The following is a 25,307-nucleotide window of genomic DNA, read 5'->3' on the forward strand; positions in this document are numbered from 1 at the left end:
GACATTAAGGGGAGATTTTATTGTAAGGGAGGAGGGGAAACCAACCTAAAGTGTTTCTAAAGCATGTGATGTCATAGATACAGCTTTTAAGTACATGTCAAATACCACAAAAGTGTGTGGCTAGGTATTTGCTACTCAATAGTTAACTCGTGTACATCAGGTCTTCTATGATAACCAAAGCAAAAGACGTTTTTCTGCTCCTATGCTTTTCTCCAGACTTTTGATATCGTCGCCCCCCCCGCCCCGAGATGCGGCATTCTCACTGTTATTTGCCTCTGCTTCCCAAATCTAGATATAGCAACCGCTTCAAGTGCATGACAATATTAACTGCAACTTTTGGAAAAAAGCGAATAGCTGCTAGACATCCTTTAATGTAAGAGAGTGGCTCTTGCTGTTGAGACTGAACATCATCTTTCCCATTCATTATATTTCTACCTACCTGTGAACTAAGTTACATTCTCACACAAAATACAGGAAATATGGATCAAGCCACTCTGAGTTACCATCAGCAGACATGATGAATGCTGTCAGAGGTTCTCTACGGTTAATTGTGATGGCAAGCTCTATCAGATGGATGAAAAGTTGGCTCATTCTCACTGAGGAGAGTTCATATTGACATGTTCCTGAACTTAAATTATTATTGTTAGCAACTGATCCTAGTTAAAGGACTAATTTGATTCTTCTGTTTCAAAGGCTAAGTATTTAAAGCTATCATAAGGAAAAAACATTCTGAAGAGAATGATACTGGAGAGAGAAAGGGTTTGCTATATTCTCGAGTTAAGCAGCCACACGCTGTAACCAGTATTTGCTGTTAGATGTACAAAAGCCTGCGGTTCTTAAATAGTAGCTTCACCTTTTGTTTCAACAACAAAAAATAGGTCAGAAGTCAGGTAAAATGCTACTTCATTTCAGACTTGATGGTGGATTTGAATGGTTTAAACATTACAAGCTATGCTTAAGAGCCCAAATAGGTATGCTTAAACATGAGTACAGACAAAATTTTGCGGTGAATACTGTTAGCATGCTGTATTGCATCATGTCCAGAACAACCCATTCCCCAATGCCCAGATAAAAGTAAATGATTGTGCATTGCATGATGATACCATTAGGTGTGCAACTTTGGTTCATGCAAAGTCTCATTTTATGGACACACTGCTGATAGTCCATATATTCCTGAAGATTCTGCATATGTGAGCTTTTCAGCCATGTTCTTTCCATAACACCAAATGGATACTGTGGTCTGGCATACTGGTGGCAAAAACCAAGCCCATATCATTTTGGCCATTTAGTCCATTTAACCAAGACATTTCACCAGCCAAAAAGCTTGAACCTCTCTTTGACTTTCTGTATTCTGGTAGAGGCCAGCGGCTTATCAGTTTTTCTGTCCTCAAGTCCATTATGTACAGGTATCTGTTATCGAACAGTAGAGCAAATATTTCTCCAAAGCCCAGCAAGGACACATTTGAGAAATCAGGAGGTTTGATAACCCTAGAAGACAAGGCAACATTGTTAGAAACTCTGTCATGATGTAGTCATCAACCTGCATTAGTAAAACAAATCCTTATGTATCTATAGAAAACAAGCATCTAAACTAATTCTGGAAAGTTTTAGAAAGAACTGGACGCAAATGTTTCAAATTAAGCAACTGAATACATAGTTGCAGTCAGGCCTGTCCTTTCAGTTCTGGCTTTGTGCATTCAGGACAGACCCTTCTGAACATAAGTAAAGGTTAAGGTTTGAAAGACCACAGCACAAGGGGAAAAAGTCCCTGTTTCTAGATACACACAAAAGAGCAAATGTACTTGCTTTTTACAGTGAATTTCCATAGGGATTTAATGACTCAATATCTTTAAGAGGTTTTACCTCTTATTATTCTTTTGACCACTCTTCTAAAAGCTGGAAATAAAATGCAGAAATGCTGCCTTGTGATAAGAAGATAAATAAATTACTGGCATAATTTAAGCATTTTCATCTTGGGGAGAAATAAAAGTATTTGCTAGTTCCCCTACACCTCTAGGATATTTTTGCCTTGATAAATAAAACTTTAAACAGAAATTGAAGAGTTAGTTTTACCAGAACTGAGCATTTGATCACAGCAGTACAGAAAGCAGCAAACTGAGGTACAGAAACATATGGAGATGAAAAATCTGTTCTCAGTAGAAAGATAACATCTTTATCTTTTGAAAGATGGGAGGTTAAGAAAGATATGACATTACTCAGTTATTGATAAGAAGCACTTCTTTTGGACTAGATATTCCTATGGTAGATACTGTACAAATATTTGGTGTCTGCTAACAGTTCTAAATGGCATTTTTTTATTTAGTAAGTTAAAATCTTTGATGCCACCATTTCTAACAGATACAGCCTCGTTCTTTTTATGGAAACAGAATGCCATCTGGTTTGATCCCTTACTGCAGTCTAGTAGATTTCACCGTCATTCCACAGCGTTACCAAGGATGACAGATCAGTAGTGCTATGAGGAAAAAGAGTCTTTTTAATTTCTTGTCCCCTCAAAGGACACCCAGAAATGGCTGCCTGGCGCTCTGTAGAGCAGCCTCCATGGCAACATTAACTTCTAGTCACTACAGCTTCACGTTCACAACTACAGCACTGCAGTCTGATTTAAGTCTATACTGAATCTCTTCAGCTTATGGAATGAAAATACAAAAGAGGACTAGCCTGTGGCCAGAAACCAAAACAGCAATCAAATGACTTGTATTGGCAGACAAAAATTAGAATTCAACCTGGCAACATGTGTCAAGTAAGATGTTTACTTTTACCAAGATTCTTTTGGCCTACATGTAAATTAAGTTATTAAGACTAATATGTTCTACTTCTTATTTACTTAAAGAAGACTAAGTCTTAAACTGAAATATTTACCTGAGAATATCATAGCTGGCAAAGTCCCACTGGTATAATCCTAGTGCTGAACTGCACACTATGTATTTACCATCAAAGTGCAATCTGGGCTGTAAGGAGATGCTGCGATCTTCAGAAACAGACAGTGTTTTTAAGCACTTGCAGTTTATTTCCCTTCCAATAGGCCAAATCTACAGTTAAAACACAATTTAAGACCATAAAACACTCGCATTATACACTGTTATAAACCGTTACACAGTCTCTCTTTAAGCATTGAGTAAATGTGTGCAAGTTTATTCAGAAATATTTCTCTCCTTTAGGTAGGCACATCAGTTCTGTAAGTGACTTGTCTTACAGTATTGTTAGACTATGTGTTAGTTCTAGCCTAAAAAATCCCAGTAAAAATGGCTGCTTTAAAGAATGGGGTAGAAATATCATCCATCTAATTGGACAGGAATGTAACAATGTTTCTGTTATGAGGCGCTTCCATAGCCACAAACTACTGCACTCTCCAACCCTTTGCAGTTGAGTGCTTCACCGTCAAGTTAGCACGTAACAGGCATGCACATAAAACACTGTTTTGTTTTTTGCATTACCATTTATGTACAGCTATCCTTTAAATCTAAACATGAAGGAAAGCATTGAAAAGTTAGTTTCCAAAGAGCTACATGTCTTGTACGCAACTTTACAAGCAGAGAATACAGGAGAAAGGAAAGTATATTAGAAGAAAGTATATTATTTGTAAACTTCAGCAAAGCACTCAAGCATTTTATTTCCCTGGGTAGCAACACGATATATGGTACATACCTTGATTTCATACTTATCTGCACTTAGAAGAATATAATCCCCAGGACTATGCATAAGAGATTTGACTTTGCACTTCTGCAAAACTACCTGTAATTGAAGGATGTAATAATTTATGTTGATGCTGTTAAATAACCAAACTTTCATTTGCATTTTTCACTTCATTGACAAACTGCGTACTGTACTTTTGTATAAAGGCAATAGAAATATTTTTAGCAACTGAATGGAAACTACAGTTTACACTTTTCTTATTCCTACTAGTGACAACTTACTTACTGTATTAATAAGTGAACATATGTACTTCACCTCTAGAATCATCCCCCCACCTTCCAAGTTCTGAAGTACTCAGAAGAAAAGTACTGTTTCTTATCTTCAGAACACTTTTCATGCTCAGATTTTAGTATTCAAGATCATTAGTTTTTCTACATAATTTTAAAAATAGCCTTCTTTAAGAACAATTGTTTTTATTCAGTCTTTGAACAAACATGGATTCATAATATTATTCCAGCTGCTTTAGAATAGAAATATCTTCAATGGTCTGAAAGGTTTAACTACAGCTTCTTTAAGTATTTTTTCTGCTGAAATGTTACTTTGCAGTATTTCTTTATGTTCTTCAGATTCTACGCCTACCTGCAGGGTTAGGATTCGGAAACAGAAATTTAGAGCACATATTACAAATTTTTGCAAGTAAGTGTTTTGCAAGATTAAATAAAAATGAATATTCCCACCTTAGTGACCCATTCTGTGTGTCCAGTAAGGGTATTCAGGCACGTTCCTGTTGATAAGGCCCATACTTTCACAGTGAAGTCCGCAGAGCCACTGACCAGAATGTCAAGTTCATCATTGTAATCCACACTAAAAACTACAAGCAAGGAGGGTACTAAATAAGGAATACCCATCTCTGTGCGCACATTTTTCTGTAAGCGAGACACTAACTAGGTCATATAGTCTCTAAGTTCATATGCTACTACAGCTTTAACTGTTATTCTTAAACTGTACACATGAATTGTTGCTCTGGATTCTTGTGTTTACATGGCAAAATTACTGATTTTTGTCCAAATTAAGAGCAGGTACATCAGTGGTTCCTTTATGGTTAGATTATGGCAAAGCGTAACTTAAGCTAGTTTCTGTTTTAAGAGTTCTAGTAAATAAAGTACAGCAGGATCAGTACATTTGATACATCTCATTATTCGCACACAGGGGAACAGACCTACAGCTGAACTAAGGATATTTTGTAGTAGAGGAGAGAGATCTTAATTATGAGCGAAATGCAAATACAGATTCCCAGGTCCTGTTGTGCTCTTTGCTGTAAGCACATCTTCATTCTGGAGATATACAGAGCTGCTATTGCCATGTGCTCTGTGCTGCCTAGGGTTTGAGTATTTTTGGTAGACTCAAAAGTACCGAATAATCATGGCATTTAGTATTACTCCCATGCAGCTGCAAAACACTACATGGCTAATCTTTGGCATTATTCAAGGGCAGGCAGATCTAGATCTGTTCTGGCTGCTTCCCCTCTACCCCAAAAGGTGACTTAAATTATAAGTTGTTTGATGATGGTGTCTGTTACTTGACAGGCAAAATTAAAAACTGAAAAGTTCAACATACCAGCACCAGTATGTCCTCTAAAATGCTGTGTCTTTGCCCCAGAGCTCCATTCCCAACAGGCCACCGTGTTATCAAAAGATCCTGTTACAAGCTTTTGTTCATCAAACTTCACTGCGGCACAAGTGTGTGTCTGGATACCATATATGCACTGACCTGTGCTTACATCCCACAGTTTTGCAGACAAGTCATCTGATCCTAGAATATAAAAAAAAAAATCCAACAGGATAATTGGAAGAAAACAGTAAATAATATTTCCAATCTTATATTAATCTTCCATGTTTGCTTAAAATATAGTATGTTCATAGAATCACGGAGTGGTTATGGTTGGAACGGAACACCTGGAGATCAACTCTTCCAACCCCTCTGGTCAAGCAGGGCCACCTACAGCCAGTTGCCCAGGACCATGACCAGATGGCTTTTGAATATGTCCAAGGATGGATGCTGTACAATCTCCCTGGGCAACCTGTGCTCAATCAATCTCACAGTAAAAGTTTTAAAGGGAATCTCCTGTGTTTCAGTTTGTGTTAACTGCCTCTTGTCCTGTCACTGGGCACCACTGAAAAGAGCCTGGCTCCATCTTCTTTGCACCCTCACTTCGGGTATTTACATACAGTGATAAGATCCTTCCCTGAGCCCTCTCTTCTTTAGGATTAGAAAGTCCCAGCTCTCTCAGCCTTTCTTCTTATGAGATGCTCCAGTCCCTTCATCATCTTCATGGCCCTTTGTTGGACTCTCCAGTGTGTCCAAGCCTCTCCTGTACTGAGAAGCCCAGAACTGGACATGGTACTCCAGGTGTGGCCTGAAAGTACTTACAGAATGTATCGGAGAAATTGTCTTATTCCAAGGAAGAAGACAGACTTTTCCTGCCACACCTTGGGACTGCAAGTGATTACACAGCCCAAATAAGGTCCCTGGAACTTCAAGTTATCCTCTAAGATGATAACTGACATATCTGTACTTCTCAAATGGGCTCACTAATCTGAAGCATGGTACCAGCTGTTACTGCTTTTTTAACCAACAATGAAATTGGTCTCCTTCTTTTCCTGTTAAAGTGACTAATGAGTTTATTGGTGTGCCAGATGTTTCAGAAATGGAAAAATAAAGTAATTTTGAATCATCTTAAACAGCATTAGCACTATGAAAATAAGCTGTCTGGTAAAGGAAAAGCAAATTGTCATAAATCATATAGGGGGGGTGGGAGGAGAAAACAAAGAATTGTAAGACTCCAGATTTTCTGTCCTTCCTACCTGTACACAGAAGTCCATCTTTATAGTAAAGTGCATATACTCTGGCACTGTGTCCAATTAAAGAGGATGTCTCAAAGGCTTCATGGTCCTTCAGTTGCTTCATCCTTAAAATGGCCTTTAGATAAACCTTCTTCCAATGCAGGGGATCCTGAACAGAGTCATCTATTTGCCAACCCAAATTCTTACATGCGGTCTGCCACACCTCTGTACAGGCACTTATAACCTTATTCCACTGCTTAGAGACGAGGCAACATGTGAGTAAGGTCTGAGGATCAAGCCATTTTAACAGATAAAAACTAAGTTCCAATGGAAGAAGTTTGAGGAAGTCCCTCTTGAGGAGAATCTCTAGATTGTTGGAGAGGTGCCTGAGCTGGACTGCTCCACTCAAGCTAATCAGGTGATCCAGAGTTTCATTTTTCTGCAAGTCCGTCAGAGAAAGAAATGTAATAGAAATGTTATCAAGCCATGCTTCAAAGTCCTTTTTCTCCATAAGGTTATGGAAAAATTTACCTGTGATACATCAAAATACTGTATTAGTTCTGTTCAGAAAACAAGGTAAGCATCACATCTTTATTACTGGTACATCAGTATTCCAAATGGCATGCTAACACATTGACTGAAGCGATCAAACACATTTTAAAGTATTCATTAGGTTAGGACTAAGCATTTGCAGCAGGCACTTTGAACTATCATTTGTCCCACATCAGACTTAGAAAGTGAATTGTATGGAGTAAGTGAAAGTTAGCACTCATTATGGATGTAAACACTTTTCTTGTCCTAGGCTATCACTTTCAAATTCTGAATCCAATAAGGGAAGGGTTAGTTTAAGTTTTAAACCTATTATAGCAAATAAACACTGTTTTAGAGTTTACTCATGGGTTATACTGATAAAGGGAAGAAACCAAAGTATATAAGCAGTGGTAAGCTAGTTACTGACAGAACTTACTCATACCTTGGTCCTGAACCATTTTAAACACAAAGCAGGTAACTGTAGCTTTTTAAAAAAGATACAGAGAGATGTCTGAAAACCTGTTTTGAAGGATATGTTAGATATATTTCTATCTTCCTTGTGTAAAGGCTGTACATTGTCCTGGCCTAGTGTCAATTTTGGGACCTTTGCACTGTTTTGACATAAACCCTTTCTTTTTTTATAAAAAAAAAAAAAAATCCTGTTTCCCCCCCCCCCCCCCTTCTTTCTCAGTTTATTTCCAATGAAAAGAATTAACTATGAAATTGAAGGTTTGACATACTACCTCCTAAACTACACGATCTGTATGCATTTATACTATCCTGTGGCATCTGAAGTTCCAACAATAAGCTTGGACAAGTGATTAAAAAGATAAACATGAGGCAAACAGTTAAAATGCCATAGTTATTTTCACTGGAAGATCCAAGTCAGATAGTTAGAAAACTGGCTGAATTTAATTCATAGAAGCTCCCAAACCCAAAGAATTGAGGAATCTGAGTGGGAGTCAATAACGTGTTTATTTCTATACAGGCATTTTATCTTCATAGAATAAGATCTTAGAGTACACCTCTTAACATGGCAAAGTAGTACAGAAAAGTATGGTCTACACTACGAAAGGCTGCAAATGGCATGCAATTGTTGATGAAAACACAAGAAGGTGCTGGGTGTCAGAGACACAGAAACAGCTGCTCCCACCAAGTCACAAGTTCACAGAGTAACTTTTACTCCTGACACCGCTGGTCAGCGCTGCTAGTAACTCCAAACAGCACCGGTCTGTGCCAGCAGGCATGCCTTTTCTTTAAAACAAACTCTTTCTAACAGGCTCCCTATGAATAAAAAAATAGGTGTTTGTTGTATTCAATACGCCAAGGGCAGCCGGGGCTCCCGCTGCTCGGAGCTCCGTGCGTGAGGCTCTTTCCCGGTGACTCGGCTGCCCGATCCGCGCCCTCCGCCCCCTCCCATGTACCTCCGCACCACAGAGCGCGGCGAGGACCGCCGAGTTCAGCGCCGCTGCTGCCGACAGCTGCCGGCGCCGCTCGCCCGAGTCCCGTGGGCCGCGGCGCTCACCTCAGGTAGCGGCCGGGCGCGGGGCGTCCCCGGGCAGGCGGCTGGCGCGGCCCCGCGGAGCCCGGCGCGGGCTGGGGCTTCCCCGCGGCCATCGCTCCCACAGCAGGACGGGCTCCCAGCGCGGCTCCGGGCACCGCGGCAGGAGGCCGCGCTCTGACGGGCCTGGGCGCCTCAGCCACACCCGCCGCGGAAGGGGCGGGGCGAGCCCGCGCCGCGGGCCCTGCGCCGGGCAGACCGGCGGGCACGGGCGGGAAGGGCTCCCCGGCACTCGCTGCTCTCCGGATCAGGCAGCTTCCGGCGCACACTCAACGTCATCACTGCGCGCTGCCGCGCAGCCGTTTCCGTCCAGGCGGGCGCCTTGCAGAGGCCGCCGGTCCGGGCCGCCCGCGCTGGGCCATGGCTGCGGAGGAGTCTCGGTCCCTGCTGGGGCACTCCGCTCCGGACTCTGGCGCCAGGTGAGCGCGGGAGCCGCCGCGCTAGCGGGCTCAGGGCGCCCCGGAACACGACCGGTAGCGGGGGCGGCCGAGGCGAGCGCTGGATCGAACCCTCTGCCGCCCGCCCGAGCTCCGACGGCCCCGGTGAGGGGCCGGAGCGGAAGGCGGGCGCGGTGCGATCCGTGTCGGCCTCTCCTGCCACAGAGTGCGGAACACGAAGCTGTACCTGGCCGCGTTTGCCGCCCTCCTGGGACCGCTGAGCTTCGGGTTCGCGCTGGGCTACAGCTCCCCCGTGATTCCGGAGCTGGGCAAGATCAGCGACCCTGCCCTGAGACTGGACAGCGACCGCGCCTCGTGGTTTGCGGTACGTTCGGTATGATGCGTTACCATTGCGTGCTTTCACTTGAAAGCACAGGTCAGGAAGAATCTGCTCATACGATGGGGTCCTATTCCTCCCGAGAATGAGGGTAAATGCAGATCTTAAAAATGAAATCCAGTTGTTTTTTTTTTTCTAAATTCAGGGATTGGCTCAAATTTTTCCTGAGTAACACTGCTGTTATGCTCTGATAGCTCTCAGGACATACTAATAAATGCTCCTATTGTTTAAACCTATTTTTGGTGCTAAAATTTCTTCTAACCATTCCTGTGTTTCTCAACTGAACCTGCTAAGGGACCACAGAAAACAAACTTTTTAATAAATTAGTGCAATTCATCAGCATGAGGAATGTTTGCTTCTTGGATACAGGCTGGACTTCAGGTTAGATGTGACAACAAATTCTTCAGGGCTTTAAAGCAGTTTGAAAGGCCTTTTTATGAATGGACAGCTTTGTAGACAGATTAAGAAACAGTTACTGCTGCTTTTTTTTTTCTTGTTCATTGAAAGAGCTTTGTATGTAATATGAAAATTACGTGCTGTTCAGTTGTGGTGAGTATTGCTGCTTGGCTGTTTTGATTAAGAAGTTAATGCTTATCTTTATTATCCAAACACCTACATACTCTTGCGCTTTTTTTTAGAAGCTGCTATTTTTTAAAATTTTAAGAAATTGCTGTTATTTGTTTTTATGTTTGTTTATATGTATGTATAACAATTTTTTTACTTGTTTTTTGAAGTCAGTAGTAACATTAGGAGCTGCTGTCGGAGGAGTACTAGGAGGCTATCTTGTGGATAAAATTGGGAGAAAGCTGAGTCTAATGCTGTGCTCAATACCGTATGTTCTTGGATATATAGTTATTATATCTGCTCATAATGTTTGGATGCTTTATTTTGGACGAATGCTGACAGGCTTGGCCAGTGGAGTTGCTTCACTTGTTGTTCCAGTAAGTAAGAAGTTTTTCTGGGTTTGTGTGCATGTGCAATGCTTTTTTTGTTTGTGTGTGGTTTTTTGTTTTTTTTTTCCATAGCAGTACTATAGGTGGCTTGGGTGAAGTAACTGAATAACTGTAGCCAAGGCACTTAGTGAATTTAGAAGAAACTGATTTTTTTTTTGTCAGTTTTGAACTTCATGGAGAATTAAATAATTTTGCACTCTTTATGTCAAATTAAAAAATCAAAACTCTCATTGCAAACAGTTTGATATGTGGTTTGGGCCATGTGTTTATGCAAAGAGTGTTCTAAGCTCTAGACTTCTTTGAGATGATGCATTTCTTGTTGAATATGGCTAACCAAAGAGGCTCTTACTAATGCAAATTTATTCACCTCTGGGATACTGATACTACATCAACTTTCTTCTGGCTTAGGTCCTCCCTATTTTTCCAGGGTTTTTCATGACGCCAATATACATTTCTGGGATGGTACTTTTCTACTCACTTCATCTTATTGAGGCCTTTTTAAAGGAGGGGAGTTACTGGGAAATACAGCTGTGTTTTTACAGAAATGAATTACTTATCAAGTCCTTGATCCAAAATTGGATAGCATTATTAGATGTTTTCTTCCTATGTTTTAGGTGTATGTATCCGAAGTATCTCATCCTAAAGTCCGTGGTATGCTTGGCTCTTGCGTTCAGTTGATGGTGGTGACTGGAATACTGGGAGCCTACGTTGCAGGTATTTGGGTTAGGGCTCTAGGTTGTAAAAAAGAATTAGTACATGTAATGAAAGAACTATGCTGAAGAATTGGAAGTAAATGTTAATTTTTTTGTACAACTAATAGATGTTCGTAGTCCTCTTTCTTTCTTTCCCTTTTGTTACCTAGGAATAACACTAAAATGGCGCTGGCTGGCAGTGTTGTGTTCTTTTCCATCCTGCATAATGCTATTGTTCATGTCCTTCATGCCTGAAACACCGAGATTTCTGCTGAATCAGAACAAACGCTCAGAAGCCATAGCTTCTTTGTGCTTCCTGCGGGGACCACACGCAGACCATGAATGGGAATGTCAGCAGATTGAAGCCATTGTTCAGGAGGAGGTGATGAGAATCTGATTTACTCTTAAAAAACATTTTGTATGGAGATAATATCTGAAACTATATAATGTAATTAAAAAGGTTTTACCAAAGCTTGGTTAATGGCCTTTTTACAGCCAGTGGTCCAAACCTGTTCCCTTATACAAACAATACTCAAGAAGCAAGTGAGATTCTTTGAACCTTTTTCCTCTGCATTTCAGCTGCAACTACTGTCACCACTGGCTGCCATCAGTGTACGGAAGTGGCAGTTGGGCTTGTTAATTGTATGACAGCTGTCTAGTTTTTTATTTAGCAATTTTGTAGGATTGTTCAACACCTCTGAGGCTTATTTTCTATATGTATGAATGCATTTTCTCTTGTGTCTCTAAAAGCATCATTTAGCCTCTTGTGAGATGTGTGTTTAAATAGACAGGTCTAATAATTGAAGTTCGGTTTCTGCAAACCATGGATTCATTCACGTTAACTTTGTAGATACTGTTATTCTCTGTCTCTAGAACCTAAGAAAAGGGGAAAAAAGCTTTTCTGGAGTTTTCAGATACTTCAAATATGAACATTTTTACTGCTAAGACACTTAGGTTTTGCTAAGGTGGGAGAGGGAGACTTACTGAGTTTGAACAAACTGAAATGTTCTGTTTTTCTTTTTGTTCTTTGATCTAAGAGATGAAATTTTTGACCAAATCATTGCTTAATCTTTTTAACAGGGACTGAATCTTTCTGAATTTAAGAACCCCTCAATCTACAGGCCACTTCTTATTGGTGTTGCTCTAATGTTCTTCCAGCAAATAACAGGCATTAATGCCGTTATGTTCTATGCAGAAACTATCTTTGAAGAGGCAAACTTCAAGGTAATTGGGGTGTGTTTCCAAACTGACAAATGTCTCATAGTTTCAGCTTAGTGGTATAAGAAGTCTAAAACACGTAAGAAACTGACTTGATAAATGATCCTGCCTGTGTCATAAATAACAGGGTTTGTGTTTTAGTGGGGTTTTTTTCGTTTGGACTCTAGGTGCACTTTTGCCCGTGCCACTCTGGCATGCCTTTTTTTGGGGGGGGCGGGGAGGGGAAGTATGTTGCAGTTGGCTGGTCTGAAACTTTGATATTGATAGAAATTCCTATTATAGTAATCTTCCTGTGTAATTTTATTTTTTTAGACTTGCAAATGCAATGTTTCAGAGCAAGTGGAACTCTGGGGAACAGTTGTGGCTTACTTTAAAGTTTGTTAAGCGACTAATATGTTGTGTTAATTGGTGATGTCTTCTTTTTTTTTTTCCTTCTGTTGTTTCACCCCACTATTAATTTCTGTGGCATAGTTTATCTTCATTCAGATTCAAGAAGCAAATGTATTTGTAATGCTTGATAAGTGATCCTCTTGTCAGCCCAAAAGAGCAAAATCTCCCTACCTCTTACTTTATTTCAGGACAGCAGAATGGCTTCTGTTGTTGTGAGTTCCATACAAGTGTGTTTCACTGCTGTGGCTGCACTTATCATAGATAAAACTGGACGAAAAGTGCTGCTTTACATATCTGGTAAAACATGTTACTAAATTTTGTCCAGTAAAAAATAATTATGTAGTACCCATAAATATCTTAACTGTTCAGGAAATTAAGTATTGCAATTTATACATTTTTAAGTGGGTATAACTATAGACTTAAATTCACAAGAGAGAACTATCATGTTATGTATATATATTGCAGGTGGAACCCCTTGAAACTACATGTGGCTATCTTTTTGTCTTCTTACCAGGCCAGTTTTTATTTTGAAATAGCTATGTCACTGAGACAGTTCTTACCACTGTGATACTTTTTCAGTTTAATAAGATTCAATGTCATGATACATTCTCATACCCAAGTTGTCAACAAATGGCTATTTCGAAGTAGTTTCTCTGTGGCTGCTGCTGATTTCGTGGCAGATTGTGGTGTTTAGTTATATAAGACCATAGTTAAAAATTCTAACTGCATGAGTAAATGTGCTGAAGAAAATGAATTCTGTTTGATATGGTTGTTGTGCTGCACACTCAATAGTAATTGTCTGCTGTGAAGACTATATTGTTTGCCCAGTGTTTAGAATGTTTGTCTAGCATCTGTCACTCCTGTCAAGGCCAGTGTTTATTTCCAAGAACAGTATCTTCCATGAAACACTTCTGTGAGGGCCAGCACATCTTACATTTGGCTGACCAAGCGGCAGCCAGTGACAATTGGATTATTGCTTACTTTTCAGGGATAATCATGGCTCTCAGTACTGCATTGTTTGGACTTTACTTTAAAATGGTCCTTCCAAGTCGAAACAACTCATCAAACTCTGATGTATGGTTCACACTAAATTCAGCATCACCAGGAACAGAAAGCAGCATATCCTGGCTTGCAGTAGTGAGCCTAGGGCTCTTTGTTGCTGGTAAGTGGAACGGGCTTTGAAGTAGCCATTATATGAAACTCAGACTTTCTGACAAATTTGTTCCATTCTGTCACATTATCAATTAATGGAAATGAATTGTCTTTGACAGACACCTCAGTGTATAACACAAAGGTGGACTGAGTGTTCACAATCCTGGTGATAAAGCTAGCAGCTTAGTTAAGCCAGTTCCCTGGAAAATGAACTTATACTTCCTTGTGCTAACAGTAAGTGCTCAGGTTAAACTGCTTTGCAGTCATTAACGGAAAAAAACCAGTCTTTGTTAGTGTCTGAGCCGCCACACTGAATTCTGTGATGGTGCAAGGCAGCAGCAGTTAGAAACAAGGTCAGTTTTTAAGCTTACCCCTTCAGATACTTTGTGGCAAGAAGTTCTGCTTGTTAAGAATATTCTTGTACTTTGATGTAAAATGCACCAGTGGTTATTGTGCTGCCCTAAAATAACTCACTCTCTTTCTTTCTGGTTGAGGTACTGTTTTACTGGAGTAATCCAAGAACCCAGAGTGCGAACTGCACCCCCCTTACATGACTAACGTGGGCATCATTCCGTCCGCCTTTAGCATGTACTTGCATTTATTCTCTCCTGTTTGTAATTGCAGGTTTTGCCCTTGGCTGGGGTCCTGTTCCCTGGCTGTTGATATCCGAAATCTTCCCACTTAAAGCTAGAGGCATATCAAGTGGTGCTTGTGTGTTAACAAACTGGGTTATGGCCTTCTTGGTAACCAAAGAATTTCATGATCTCATAGTAAGCATCATACATTACAATCTGAAATTTCTTTTCATAAGGAAATTTATTAAAGATTTTCCTGAGCTATAGTCTTCTCTGGCAATATAGAACTGTAGTTGTACAGTAGTGAGCTGTAATAATGTGGGTTTTTTTGTTGTTTCCCCTTTCTCAGGGCTTCTTAACGTCCTGTGGCACATTCTGGCTCTTCTCTGCCTTCTGCTGCCTCAATGTAATTTTTACAGCTTTTTATGTTCCTGAAACGAAAGGACAGACCCTGGAACAAATTGAGTCCTACTTTGGAAGAATTTAAGCCTAAGGCTTTTTATACTGATACAAAACCTTCATATCATGAAATATGGTGCTATGGTTGAAAGTAACTGCATTGCTAAAGTTTAGTAACTGTGTTACTAAATCTGCTATCAAATTGTTTTAATGAATTTTGTAAAAATCTGAGTTCTGGTTTTAAAAAAAAAAAAAATCAATGGGCATCTGCATATAGTTCAGCATACTCCCTGCATAGTAAATCTCCCTTGTGCAGGTCTTGGACATATTATTTTTCTTTGATCCTGTGTTATTTTCACCTAGTGCAAACTGACTGTAATGACCAAGAATGTTAAATGTAGTGACCATGAAATTTTTTTCTAAAAAGTAAATTAAGATCTCATTATATAAATAAAGACAAAAAATTTCCTTGCTTCACTTTACCATTCCCTTCTGTCACATGTTACAGCGAAGAAATGAATGATGTAGCCTGGCTAACGTTAATTTTAACTGCAGTACTTAATCTTCGTGTCACTTCTATTTTTGGGATGCCTAAATCTTGGTCCCAACTGGAGATGAATGCTTGACTTTCATGGGCGTTAGGGTTAAGTTGGCATTACTTATCCTGTTGCTGTCAAGTTGGTTAGGAATGCATTTAAATCACAAGAAGGCCTTTAGCTCTTAGGATAATGTATTTTAGAATTCAGGAACGAGGACTGCTTTTTCAAAAGGAATTACAAGGCCTTAGAGACAGTAACAACTTCCTTTTAGCCAAAAAAGGAGAAAAGCTATCTTTTGTAGTGTTAATTTAAGGGGTAAAGGTCTCCAACCAGAGCAGGTCTCTGAAAGCCTAGAAGATGCCAGGAACACAAACCAGTGCTAGATTATAGTTCTTGTCAAACATGGGTAATACTTAGACACAAATGCCAGTATCACAGGCACAGTGTAGCACTGAAATGAGTAATGTGTCTGAAACAAAATTTCTGGAGATCTCAAATGGAAACAGCGATCCAGAGCTGTCTGCAAACAGGGCACTACCTTCTGTCTTTTTAATTTCTTCTCTGTTGAACCAAATTTGAAAAAGCCATTAGTTATGCATGTTTGAAAGAAAGGAGTGAGATCAAATTTATGGTTTATTACATAGGAAGGAATAAAGAATCTGTTACTCCTTCACAAAGGTGATAAATGGCACTTAAAACAATTTCAGCTGTGACAGGACTGTTTCTATTTGGCTGTCATATCTAAAACACAAACCATACACACTATCACATGACATTAAAAACAATGGTTATACATGGGCATTTAAGACAAGTGGTACATAGTTTTTGATCACAAATGTAGCAACAGTCTTAATATGCAATTATTAAATTACAAAGCAGTCTGTTAACATTCAAAGTCTTAGTAAAAACTGACATTCCATTGGCCTAAACCTTTAGAGACATAACATCAACCAGATAAATACCTAACAGAGCTACAAATAAATATGCATAAAATAATCTCTTAAATTGTCTTTTCAAATCATGTGCTAATATCATGATTTCCAGTAGCAAACAGGAGTCAATCAGCTGCAGCTCAGCAACAAAGTGAAGCAGCCAGGCAGTATACAGGTTGGTGAGGCTGCTGTGCACAACTAGTAAGAGTAAAAAAATACTTTCTAACCTGCATGCAAGTGCAGCTGTTTGCTCCACCGTCTTCTCAGCTTCCCGGATTGTTCATATTAGGTTTTCAGGGTATAATTTTTTCCTCCACAAAGTCAGGCTAAGCCCAACTGCTAAAATGCTGCTTTAACAGAATTCGTAAGCACTGTGCCTATGAACCATGACATGAAATTGCTAATATTGACAATAATATGGTACTCACTTTCATATACTGAAGGCAACAAAAATGATTCTGAACTACCCTGACACGTGCAGATGGGATTCCCAACCCTGCCTCCCAAGATCCCATTACTTTAGATTCCTAGATATGCTTAGGATTTTTAATCCCTTAAAACTTGTGGTAGAAATTAAAAATATATACATATGCCTATATATATATATATATATATAAAGCCAACTCAATCCCCAAAGGATTATATATCTCAAATCCCAACATCCCTGCAAGACACACAGAAGCAAAACCAAAAAATGGCAGCCTTTTTAAGGCACCTGCTGCATACATTAGGAATGAAGACAGGTTATTTTTCTCCTTCCTGTCCTGTGTCAGTAAGAGTCTGTTATGTCTGGTATTTCCCATTGCGACCTGAGGAGCAGCTTGCACCTGACCCGTGCAGTCAAGCTGTAGCATAGAAATCCAGGTAGGAGGTGGTGGGGAGGCAGTTGTAAGGCTTCCCTCTGCAAACTAAATCAACTTCTTGTTCCAGATAAGTACCATGACAAAAGTTTCATCTGGTTTTGTCAGCTTAAGCAATCGAATTTCATCTGTATTCCTTAGTCCTTTTGCTGTTAGTATTTGCTGCATGTCACCAGCACTGTGATTACAGACAGACCTTCACAGGTTCCCTGCCCGCCCCCCCCCCCCCCCCCCCCTTACTTTACAGCCACTGCTGTGGCTCTGGTTAAAGAAAATAACTCCTGCTTTAAGGCCCCTCTTTCTATAATCATATCTTCGTTATGATGCAAATAGCACATCTGTATGCATCCTGAGTACCATCATAGCCAGAAGTCAATCTCTCTGTCAATCTTTTTAACCTCGCTACTGTTCCATCTCTAAGGCTTGTCTTTCAGGAAACCTAAATACGTGTGCTCAGGTTCTTCAAAACAAGTTTTAAGATCTCCACGTATTGCTTTAGCTGCTACAGAACTATGGTTTAGTCATGTTAAATCATGCTAGAACAGAACACGTGAACATCTGCAATACATTTAAAAATCTGATATCCTAACAATGCAAAGCAAAGCTTCCAGTTAAAACTGTATTTTAACTAAAGCCCCAGTTTTGCAACACACTGGTAGAGTCTTCAAAAACTCCCACATAACAGAAATGAAATACTACATCGAGAAATCCACTTATGGAAAAAGGTGGTGGTTTTGCTTTCTAAAAACATCTAAGTGCATGCAGTGCTCCCTAAAGTGGATTCGTTAAGAGCACAAAAGTGTTTACAGCCTCCAGGAGAATAACCATCAGGTGATAATTTCAGATTGATTTTTTAAAACTTAGCTGTTCAGATTAAATAGGACAGGGTAAATTAACACAGTGTCTGGAAAGAACATTCTCAAAAAGAGTGGCAAGCTCTTGCAAAGACTTTGAGCTGGCACTTCCTTTTCAATGCTTATTAAGGTTCATGCCACACATCTATGGGTGCAAAAATACTAAAATAATAGTAGCCACTGGTTAATACTGCATCTGCTCCTAGATTAATTACTGACGAAAATATTGCTTCTTTCCTTGATCAGCCACTCCAGACTAAGAAATGATGCTTTCAGTTAACACCTTGCATGTTTTCTTCGGTGGAACAATTAAGCCACTATCTACAATAAACTGGGCAAAAAAATACTTTGCAAAGAGTTACACTTTCAGACAGACTGAGGCAAAAGGCACACGTCTCCAGATGGTCAGAGTTGGACAGAAAATGAAACCATGACACATGAATGGCATTACAAAATAAAATAAAGGATACAGAAGTATTTCTACATATAGAACAAGAAATACTTGCTAATAAGGCTAAAATCTTTGAAGCCTGAAGCATCCCTTAAAACTGGAAGCAACCCAAACCAAACAAAACTGTTCGAAATTCATTTTCCGCATAGAGGGAACGGCTAAAAAAACAATCAAACTTTAAACGTGAAACCCTGTCTTTTAACATAACAAAAAAAAAAACAACTAAGATGACTATTTCATCATAGAAGACTGGATTCTAAGCAGTGAAATTTCAGTCTGGATCCAGTTAGAAAAATATGATTATATGGAATAATGACTCAGATTGTTGGTGCAAGAACAGACAACAGCTAATGCTGATGTCCGCATAGGAACCTTTGTGTAGTTAGAAAGAAAATTAGTTGTTAGCTTTTCTGCCTGTAATGGGAAAATCCGTAGGTGCACTACAATAAACAGTTTTCCAGCTGATAGAGAAATACAGTAGTTTGCTTTTTTTTTGCCTTTTCACTTCTCATCCTTAAGGAATACTTTTAAAGTTTGTGTTTTCTATAAGAAGTCTCTCTGCTCAAGCATTCTTAATGCCAAAGCAGTTTTCAAGCTTCTCTAGAAAATGTGCATGGACAGACCAAAGCAAAGAAAGCAGCATCTTCATCTTTTACATGTTCTTTATAGAACCTTCTTGATTTTGCAGTAAACATACCATAGCTGCATCATTTTAAGAACAGACTGCACTGTTTGGAAAGACCTTGCCCGCAAGCCTTTTGTTTGGTTTAGTTTTTAAAACAAAAAGGAAAGATTTATGTTATAAAATTCCTCTTCCCACATGACATACACTGTTGTAACACAACTCATGATAGTAATAACAACGATTAACTTAGCTGAATGTCATTCAGGTACTTCACATGATAAGAAACTCAGAACAAGTAATACTTTTTATTTACTTCAGTTGCAGCCTAAATCTCTCATTAATTACCTACTATTAGAATGCCACAAAAAGTAATGGTTCCTTAACTGAGAAAACATACTTATGTCAAAGATATAAGCATCACCAAATCAGGCTGAGCTAGCCAGAACAAGGGTTCTATGAAGATTAATCACCAATACTTCCAGCCACATTTTACCACTAGAAGCAGTGTTTGTGACATTCCCATAGAGCTCACAGAGTTGTAAGAAAATGTGAAGTAAGGAAGAAAGGTTTTAAGACTGTCTTCACTTCAAGTCAATGATGTCTTCATCATATAAGGAAATCAGCTGCAAGGGATAGCTAGATGGTGAGCTTTCCTCCCTGTTTGCTGAAGTATCAGGGTCTGAACTAGCAGAAAGATGACATCCTTCAGAATAGCTTTCAAAAGAGCTCGAGAGTATCCTGCAAAGAGGAAGACAAAAGTTGCTAAAAAAATACACAGATTAGGGCAAGCAGGATCAATGGCTATTTCTAGATTCAATCAAGTTATCCTAAAGACAGACCATTAAAGCTTCCTCTCGGATTTACTCTGCTGAAAATCATTAAAAGGCAAATGTTCATGAAGCTCCACGTCCAAATGATTTCCAAATAGTGAAATAAATCAAATAGAAGTTTACATTGCAGCAGATCTTTTTATTTGTTTCATTAATCTCAGTCTACTGTGTCTTGGCTGAATTCTGCCACTAATCTATACAAACATAGGTTGTGAAAACAAAAGAATGGCAGTGGGGTCAGGTGCGCAGAGCCAAACAGAAAAATGCTATGGTGTTTCTTAGCAAAATTTATTCTGGAAATAGCAAAACAAGAGAAGAAAACAACAAGTGAGCCTGCACAGTGCAGATCTAGTAGTGCAAACCCTAATGACAGGCTCAACTGCAGCATGTCCTCACAAAAACCCCTCACATTTAGTCTTGCTTTGCTCATTAACATACCTTTAGCAAAAAGCATAATTGTTTTGGTATTTTTAGTATTCAGATACTCTAACGAGCACGTTAGCATGAAATTCACACTGGTATACAAAGCTCGCAGTCAGGCCCATGCCAAGTGAGATAAGCATGAATAGGTTGCCAAATCGTCAATTCTAAAAATATTTACAGTCTAACTTAGATGATTTTCTAAGGCCAGTATATTTACCTGTCACTACTAGTTGATCTTACTGCTCCCTGCTTGGGGTCTGACTGTCTTCGAGGAACCTTTTTTTGCTTCTGTGCAGTTTCTGTCTTGGTCATAGGCTCATCCAAGAGGCCTCAATAAAGGAATAAAAGACTTAATACTCTTAACAGAAAAGAAAGCATTCATGAAAACTTTAAGGCATACGTTGCTGGTTTCCACTATTAACTAGTTCCTACTTGGCTTAGAATATAGTCATCTTATATGTGATCAGATGCTGGCTAGACTTTGCAAATAAGGTTTCCTCACAGTTTCATTTGTTTGTTTATACTACTTATTTATCAACACTGTTTGCATGTTACAAATATGACTGTGATGGTCCAAATATTAGAAATTACATATACTTAGCCATTAATATGTACATTGAAGAGTGAGGAGAGTTTACCCAGCAATTCTTTACGTGTTCTGCTTGCAATTTCTTTAATTTCCATACGAGATAAGGATAGTGAGTGAGTAACTGGAAGAGACGCAATGCCACTGGATGTTGTAGTAGTGATGACCTTGGGAGCCAAAGGTGACTTCAGAGGTCGTTCAATGCTTCGCCCAACCAGATTACTGAGAGGAATTTTGTATAGGTTTTTGCATGGAACTTCACCTGAAACACAGAAGGAGAAAAGAATGTCACACTTTCACAATAGAATAAGTTCTTAATACTTCCAAATGAAAAGTTATACAGAAAAGTTATACTCATTGTGCCGGGTGCTTTTAAACCCAAACAACAAAGACCTTCCTAGCCCCAGAGAACTTTCAATATAAATAGGCTAGGAGGATGAAGAAATACAACCATATTGTGCAGAGTTGCAAATTGACTTAGAGGGAAAAAGAAGACCGACTTTGGGCAATGTGATGGATCAGTAGTGGAACCAAGAAGTAAATTTACATGTCCTGAGGTTGGTATTCAACTATTACACCATGACTCTGCACTCTGTGCAATATTTTAATATGCTGCAAGTATATTTGAGCCTGGATCTCAAGTGGTTTAAATTATGGCTCCTCTTCTTAGGTGACACGAAATACCATGTGTTTTCCTAATTCTTAGGAAAAAGCCCAACAACAACTTACCATCAGATAGCACTGCCTTTTAAAAACTGAAACTGTGATTCTCCTTTGCCCTTCTGCCAACAGTGCAGCAGCAGATTTAAGTGAGAAAGATATATATACACACACTGCATTATCCTGTGTTTCTCCATTATTGTTCCCCTATAGAGTGATTGTTTGCAAATCATGTTACACTAAATTGACAGTGCAAACTCTTTCGAGAGTAGAACTTCTTCTTACTTTTGGTTCACAAAAGAGCTTTAACCCTCAGTGGTAGTTTAGCTTTTCTTAAGTTAAAGGACTGGTGTATGTGAAATCTCAAGTCTTCCCACAATTTTCTACCTCTTTTTGCGTTATTAGTCTTGGCCATATTGCCAAAGATTCATCCATCTACTGAAGCTTAGTTGCTCCCCTCCTACAGAAACAGCTTCCTCAAAACAGCACTACTATGCATTCAGAAAAGATCCTATGGGGCAAATGCTCAAGAACCAGGTGCTTCATATCTGTGGATAAACAGAAAATCTTTCGGACTTTCAGGTAGGAACTCAAAGTTTTTTACCTGATCAATTTAATCTTACTAATGATCCGCTGCACTGACACGTGAGAGCTGTTGGAATGATCAGAAATTGTTATTCAAGCTGCCTGGAAACCACGTTACCTTCCAGAGATGAAAGAGGACATTCTGGCATTTCGTAAGCTGTTGGTGTCTGAGGAGAACTCCGTGAACTCAGTTCCTTAGAGCTGCTGTCAGATGATGTATTTACTGCAGCAGTAGCTTTAAAATAAATATCTGACTGAAATGACAAATAACTTATCATTAGTACTGCAATACTTTCTTAACTGTCTTCTGAATACGAGCTCAAATGTATTGATGCTAAGTCACCTAGGTTTGTTCATAGAAAGGTTATCCCACTGTCAAGTGGAGGGAACATCTGTGAGGTTGAGGATAGTATGTGCCCCATAAGCAGTCAGATATCTCAGATCTGCATTACTGTGAGCAATAAAGGACAGTGAGATAAATTCTGATTTTCTTTGTACTTGATATCAATTCAAAGCACACAGACAAACAGTTACCAGAGATCAAATAGCACATGTTTCAGTTTTGGTTTGTTTGGTTTTTGGCTGCAGCAACTTTTAATGTGCATTAGATCCCAGCGTATCACAAAAACAGCCAAGCATCATTTTCCTATGTCTTACCCTCGATGCTAAAAGTTGAAGCTCAGGCACAACTGCTGTGTGGACTAAGTTCCCATTCACCACTAATCGGATCTCAATGGAATCGGTAGTGAAAGCAAGGATATAAGGGAAAGCACAGACTGCAACGAAACAAAAATTATTTGGCAAGGAAGAATGGTTAATATAAATGTTTCTTGGATGCTCCATGAAAACTATTCTTGAGTATCTGACCTCCTGTGGCATCTCCCCTTTCCTATGAAAAGGGTTGTCTAACATACTGATGGACATTGAGCTACATCAAGCCTGAAGAAAACTTCACTCTCCATGCCTGGTAGAACACAGACTGAATGGAAAAGGAAAAACAGGAAAAAGAGAAAGGAAAAGAAATTCAGCAAACAAAGAACCTGGCACCAAGGCTCCACTTTTTAAAATTATCATATGCAGAAACTTAGCTAAAGTGGCATCATGAATATTACGTTTATGCCTAGTACATATACTGTAATTCCACTAACAGCCAAGTGCAAGCCTAAATGGTGAAAGAAAAAGAAACGGACGTCTAGTTAAAAAGAGATATTTTCTTACCAACAGCATAAGGAACTTGATTCCAGCTGAAGTGAAAGTCATAAGCTGATGGCTGGATCAGTGGAGAACCTCCATTGAAAGGATGTACCTTTCTGTACTGGCAAACATCTGTAACAAAAAAAGCAGCACCCATAACCTTACACTGCAAGTGACAAACACCAATTTCACAGGCAGATGTTGCAGAATTGTGGACATTATGTGCATAATCAAACATTTATGTAGAAGTCCCTCTCTATCTGAACAGATAAGGGAAGTGTGCTTCCTCTGTGTACATGGCATTTGAAAGATCAAAACAGAAGATCTATATTTTAATAAGTTGTCATATTTGACAAAGTCATTCTTACTCTCTTCCAACCATTATCAGTTCCTTACCTTGTCTATGGATAGAGGAATAGGCAAGAAAATTTCAGAAAGCAGTGTTAGCAGAACTGTCCCTCCCTGCCAGTAAGAACTGCCCTTGAAGCGGCCATGAGCTAGCCGCAGTTTACATTTGAAGACTGTTATATATGCAGGACATTACAGTCATTAGTCATTACATTAGTCATATAACTTGTGAACCTACTACTTAGCTGCTGTAAGTCCACTTGCTCTGAAATTAACATTCTATGAGTCAGATATGAAATGCTGGCTTATAGAGCTTCTTATGGGCAATGCAGTTCTGAATTTTTAATGTGATAGGCCTAGGTAATGGGGAACTTAACCTACTATCAACAGATTTTTCTTTACATACATGCACTAGTGCTGATCAAACATCTATTAAAGTTCAGAACTTAAGAAGTCATATTAGCAAACAATAAGAAAGCTTAAAGATGAGATGCAATTGCAATAGCCTTTTTTCTTGATGAGCTGGGGGCTCCAGGTAAACATCTATCACCCTTTCAAATGTGTGCTACTTCTGGCTCCTTTCTATTTTTAGGCAAAATTATTTTTTTTTCCTGTAATTGATGTCCTTAGACTGAATCAAAGTTTACATCCAGAAATGTATTACAGATCATTTTTTAAATACAATCTTAGGACACTGCCATATCCTTTGTTTTCATATTTGTTCTATGATTATACTTTCAGAATTATAATACTCTCTAAAGAACACGCATAAGTTTCCCTGTGACGCTGTCCCAGAAACAGGAATTCAAACTGCTGCAAGCCCATGCAGCGCCTTTATTGTAACTTTAAGATTAGCTCAGTCTGTTAGCTCTGGCTCAGCAATGGGTCTATTAGAGGGGAACTGATTCCACGCATAAATATAGGTAAGAATTCACTATCCTCTGTCAGATGTTTTTTTAGTTCTGAAGCAGTGCCAAGGGAACCAGAATCATGTAGGATTTGGCAAGCTATCAGAACCAAAAGGGCCTCACAGAGCATAGAAAGATACAGTTTAGAGACACTTAAAACTTGCTCTGTGGCACCAATCTGATAGCCAGTGCTGGACCATGGGTGTATTTATCTTGTCTCCATCGATGTTCACTTCTGGAGAGGCAAATAGGACATGTTATCTGCAACAGAGAAAGCCGTGCCTTGTCTTTCAGCATTGCCTCATAAAGGCTGTTTTTCTTTTCAAGAGGACTGGAAGTAAAAGCACCTGTGCACTGCAGAGAGAGCATGTGCGTGTTCTAACCGAGGCTGTTCTATAAAAGGAGATTTAGAGAATGACAATGAAATAATGCAACTGCCAAGAAGTAGGCAGTAAAAAAGCACAGACAGAATGGGACGGCATGGGATTTTTTTTTTACTAAGGTAGTAACATATATAAACATAGATGTACTCCTACATACCTGAAATTAAAACCTAACAAGCTTGCATGTCTAAATTCGACATACTGTGCAATAAAATCATTCTTCAATTTCTAATCTCTCTAATATGCATTTAAACTAAAAAGAATGTATATTGAGAAAATTTCCATAAACCACTGATATTTATTTTAAGATACAGATCTAGACTCTAATGAAAAAAAATACGCATGCAGACTGAGGTATTACTACCATTTTCCATCTCCCCTAAATAC

General features: G+C 39.2%; 3 protein-coding genes across 11 annotated transcripts in view; 1 reads left to right on the forward strand and 2 right to left on the reverse strand.

Moving 5' to 3' along the window:
• On the reverse strand, positions 1-8,690 carry FBXW2 (F-box and WD repeat domain containing 2). 4 transcript variants are annotated; one of them, XM_082067492.1, is made up of 7 exons: positions 8,554-8,690; positions 6,519-7,028; positions 5,425-5,466; positions 4,392-4,525; positions 3,667-3,753; positions 2,881-3,050; positions 1-1,488 (listed from the first exon to the last, which is right to left on the reverse strand). In XM_082067492.1, exons 2-7 carry the CDS (start codon positions 7,006-7,008, stop codon positions 1,200-1,202), a joined length of 1,212 nt encoding a protein of 403 aa, XP_081923618.1. In that variant the 5' UTR covers positions 7,009-7,028; positions 8,554-8,690; the 3' UTR covers positions 1-1,199. The 4 variants fall into 4 exon arrangements, with proteins under 4 accessions (XP_081923618.1, XP_081923615.1, XP_081923616.1 ...); XM_082067489.1 differs by having other exon boundaries at positions 5,272-5,466; XM_082067490.1 differs by having other exon boundaries at positions 5,272-5,466; positions 8,464-8,601.
• Positions 8,691-8,852: 162 nt separating this feature from the next.
• Positions 8,853-15,223, forward strand: SLC2A8 (solute carrier family 2 member 8). Its single transcript, XM_082067487.1, has 10 exons — positions 8,853-9,008; positions 9,192-9,351; positions 10,098-10,304; positions 10,931-11,030; positions 11,179-11,390; positions 12,089-12,232; positions 12,805-12,913; positions 13,605-13,778; positions 14,393-14,538; positions 14,693-15,223. The coding sequence occupies exons 1-10, from the start codon at positions 8,950-8,952 to the stop codon at positions 14,828-14,830; spliced, it is 1,449 nt and encodes a 482-aa protein (XP_081923613.1). The 5' UTR covers positions 8,853-8,949; the 3' UTR covers positions 14,831-15,223.
• Positions 15,224-15,901: 678 nt separating this feature from the next.
• GARNL3 (GTPase activating Rap/RanGAP domain like 3) overlaps positions 15,902-25,307 on the reverse strand; it is a 57,654-nt gene continuing 48,248 nt past the window's right edge. For 5 of the 6 annotated variants that reach the window (XM_082067484.1, XM_082067482.1, XM_082067481.1 and 2 more), the window contains 6 exons: positions 23,306-23,413; positions 22,745-22,863; positions 22,206-22,341; positions 20,895-21,104; positions 20,474-20,585; positions 15,902-19,741 (listed from right to left, as the gene is read on the reverse strand). In XM_082067484.1, the coding sequence (XP_081923610.1) occupies positions 19,585-19,741; positions 20,474-20,585; positions 20,895-21,104; positions 22,206-22,341; positions 22,745-22,863; positions 23,306-23,413 (842 nt within the window). In that variant the 3' untranslated portion in view covers positions 15,902-19,584. The other variant, XM_082067485.1, reaches the window with a different exon arrangement.

This window comes from Streptopelia decaocto (assembly GCF_964273445.1).
Source record: "Streptopelia decaocto genome assembly, chromosome: 17".
In the NCBI taxonomy this organism is placed as follows: Eukaryota; Metazoa; Chordata; class Aves; order Columbiformes; family Columbidae; genus Streptopelia; species Streptopelia decaocto.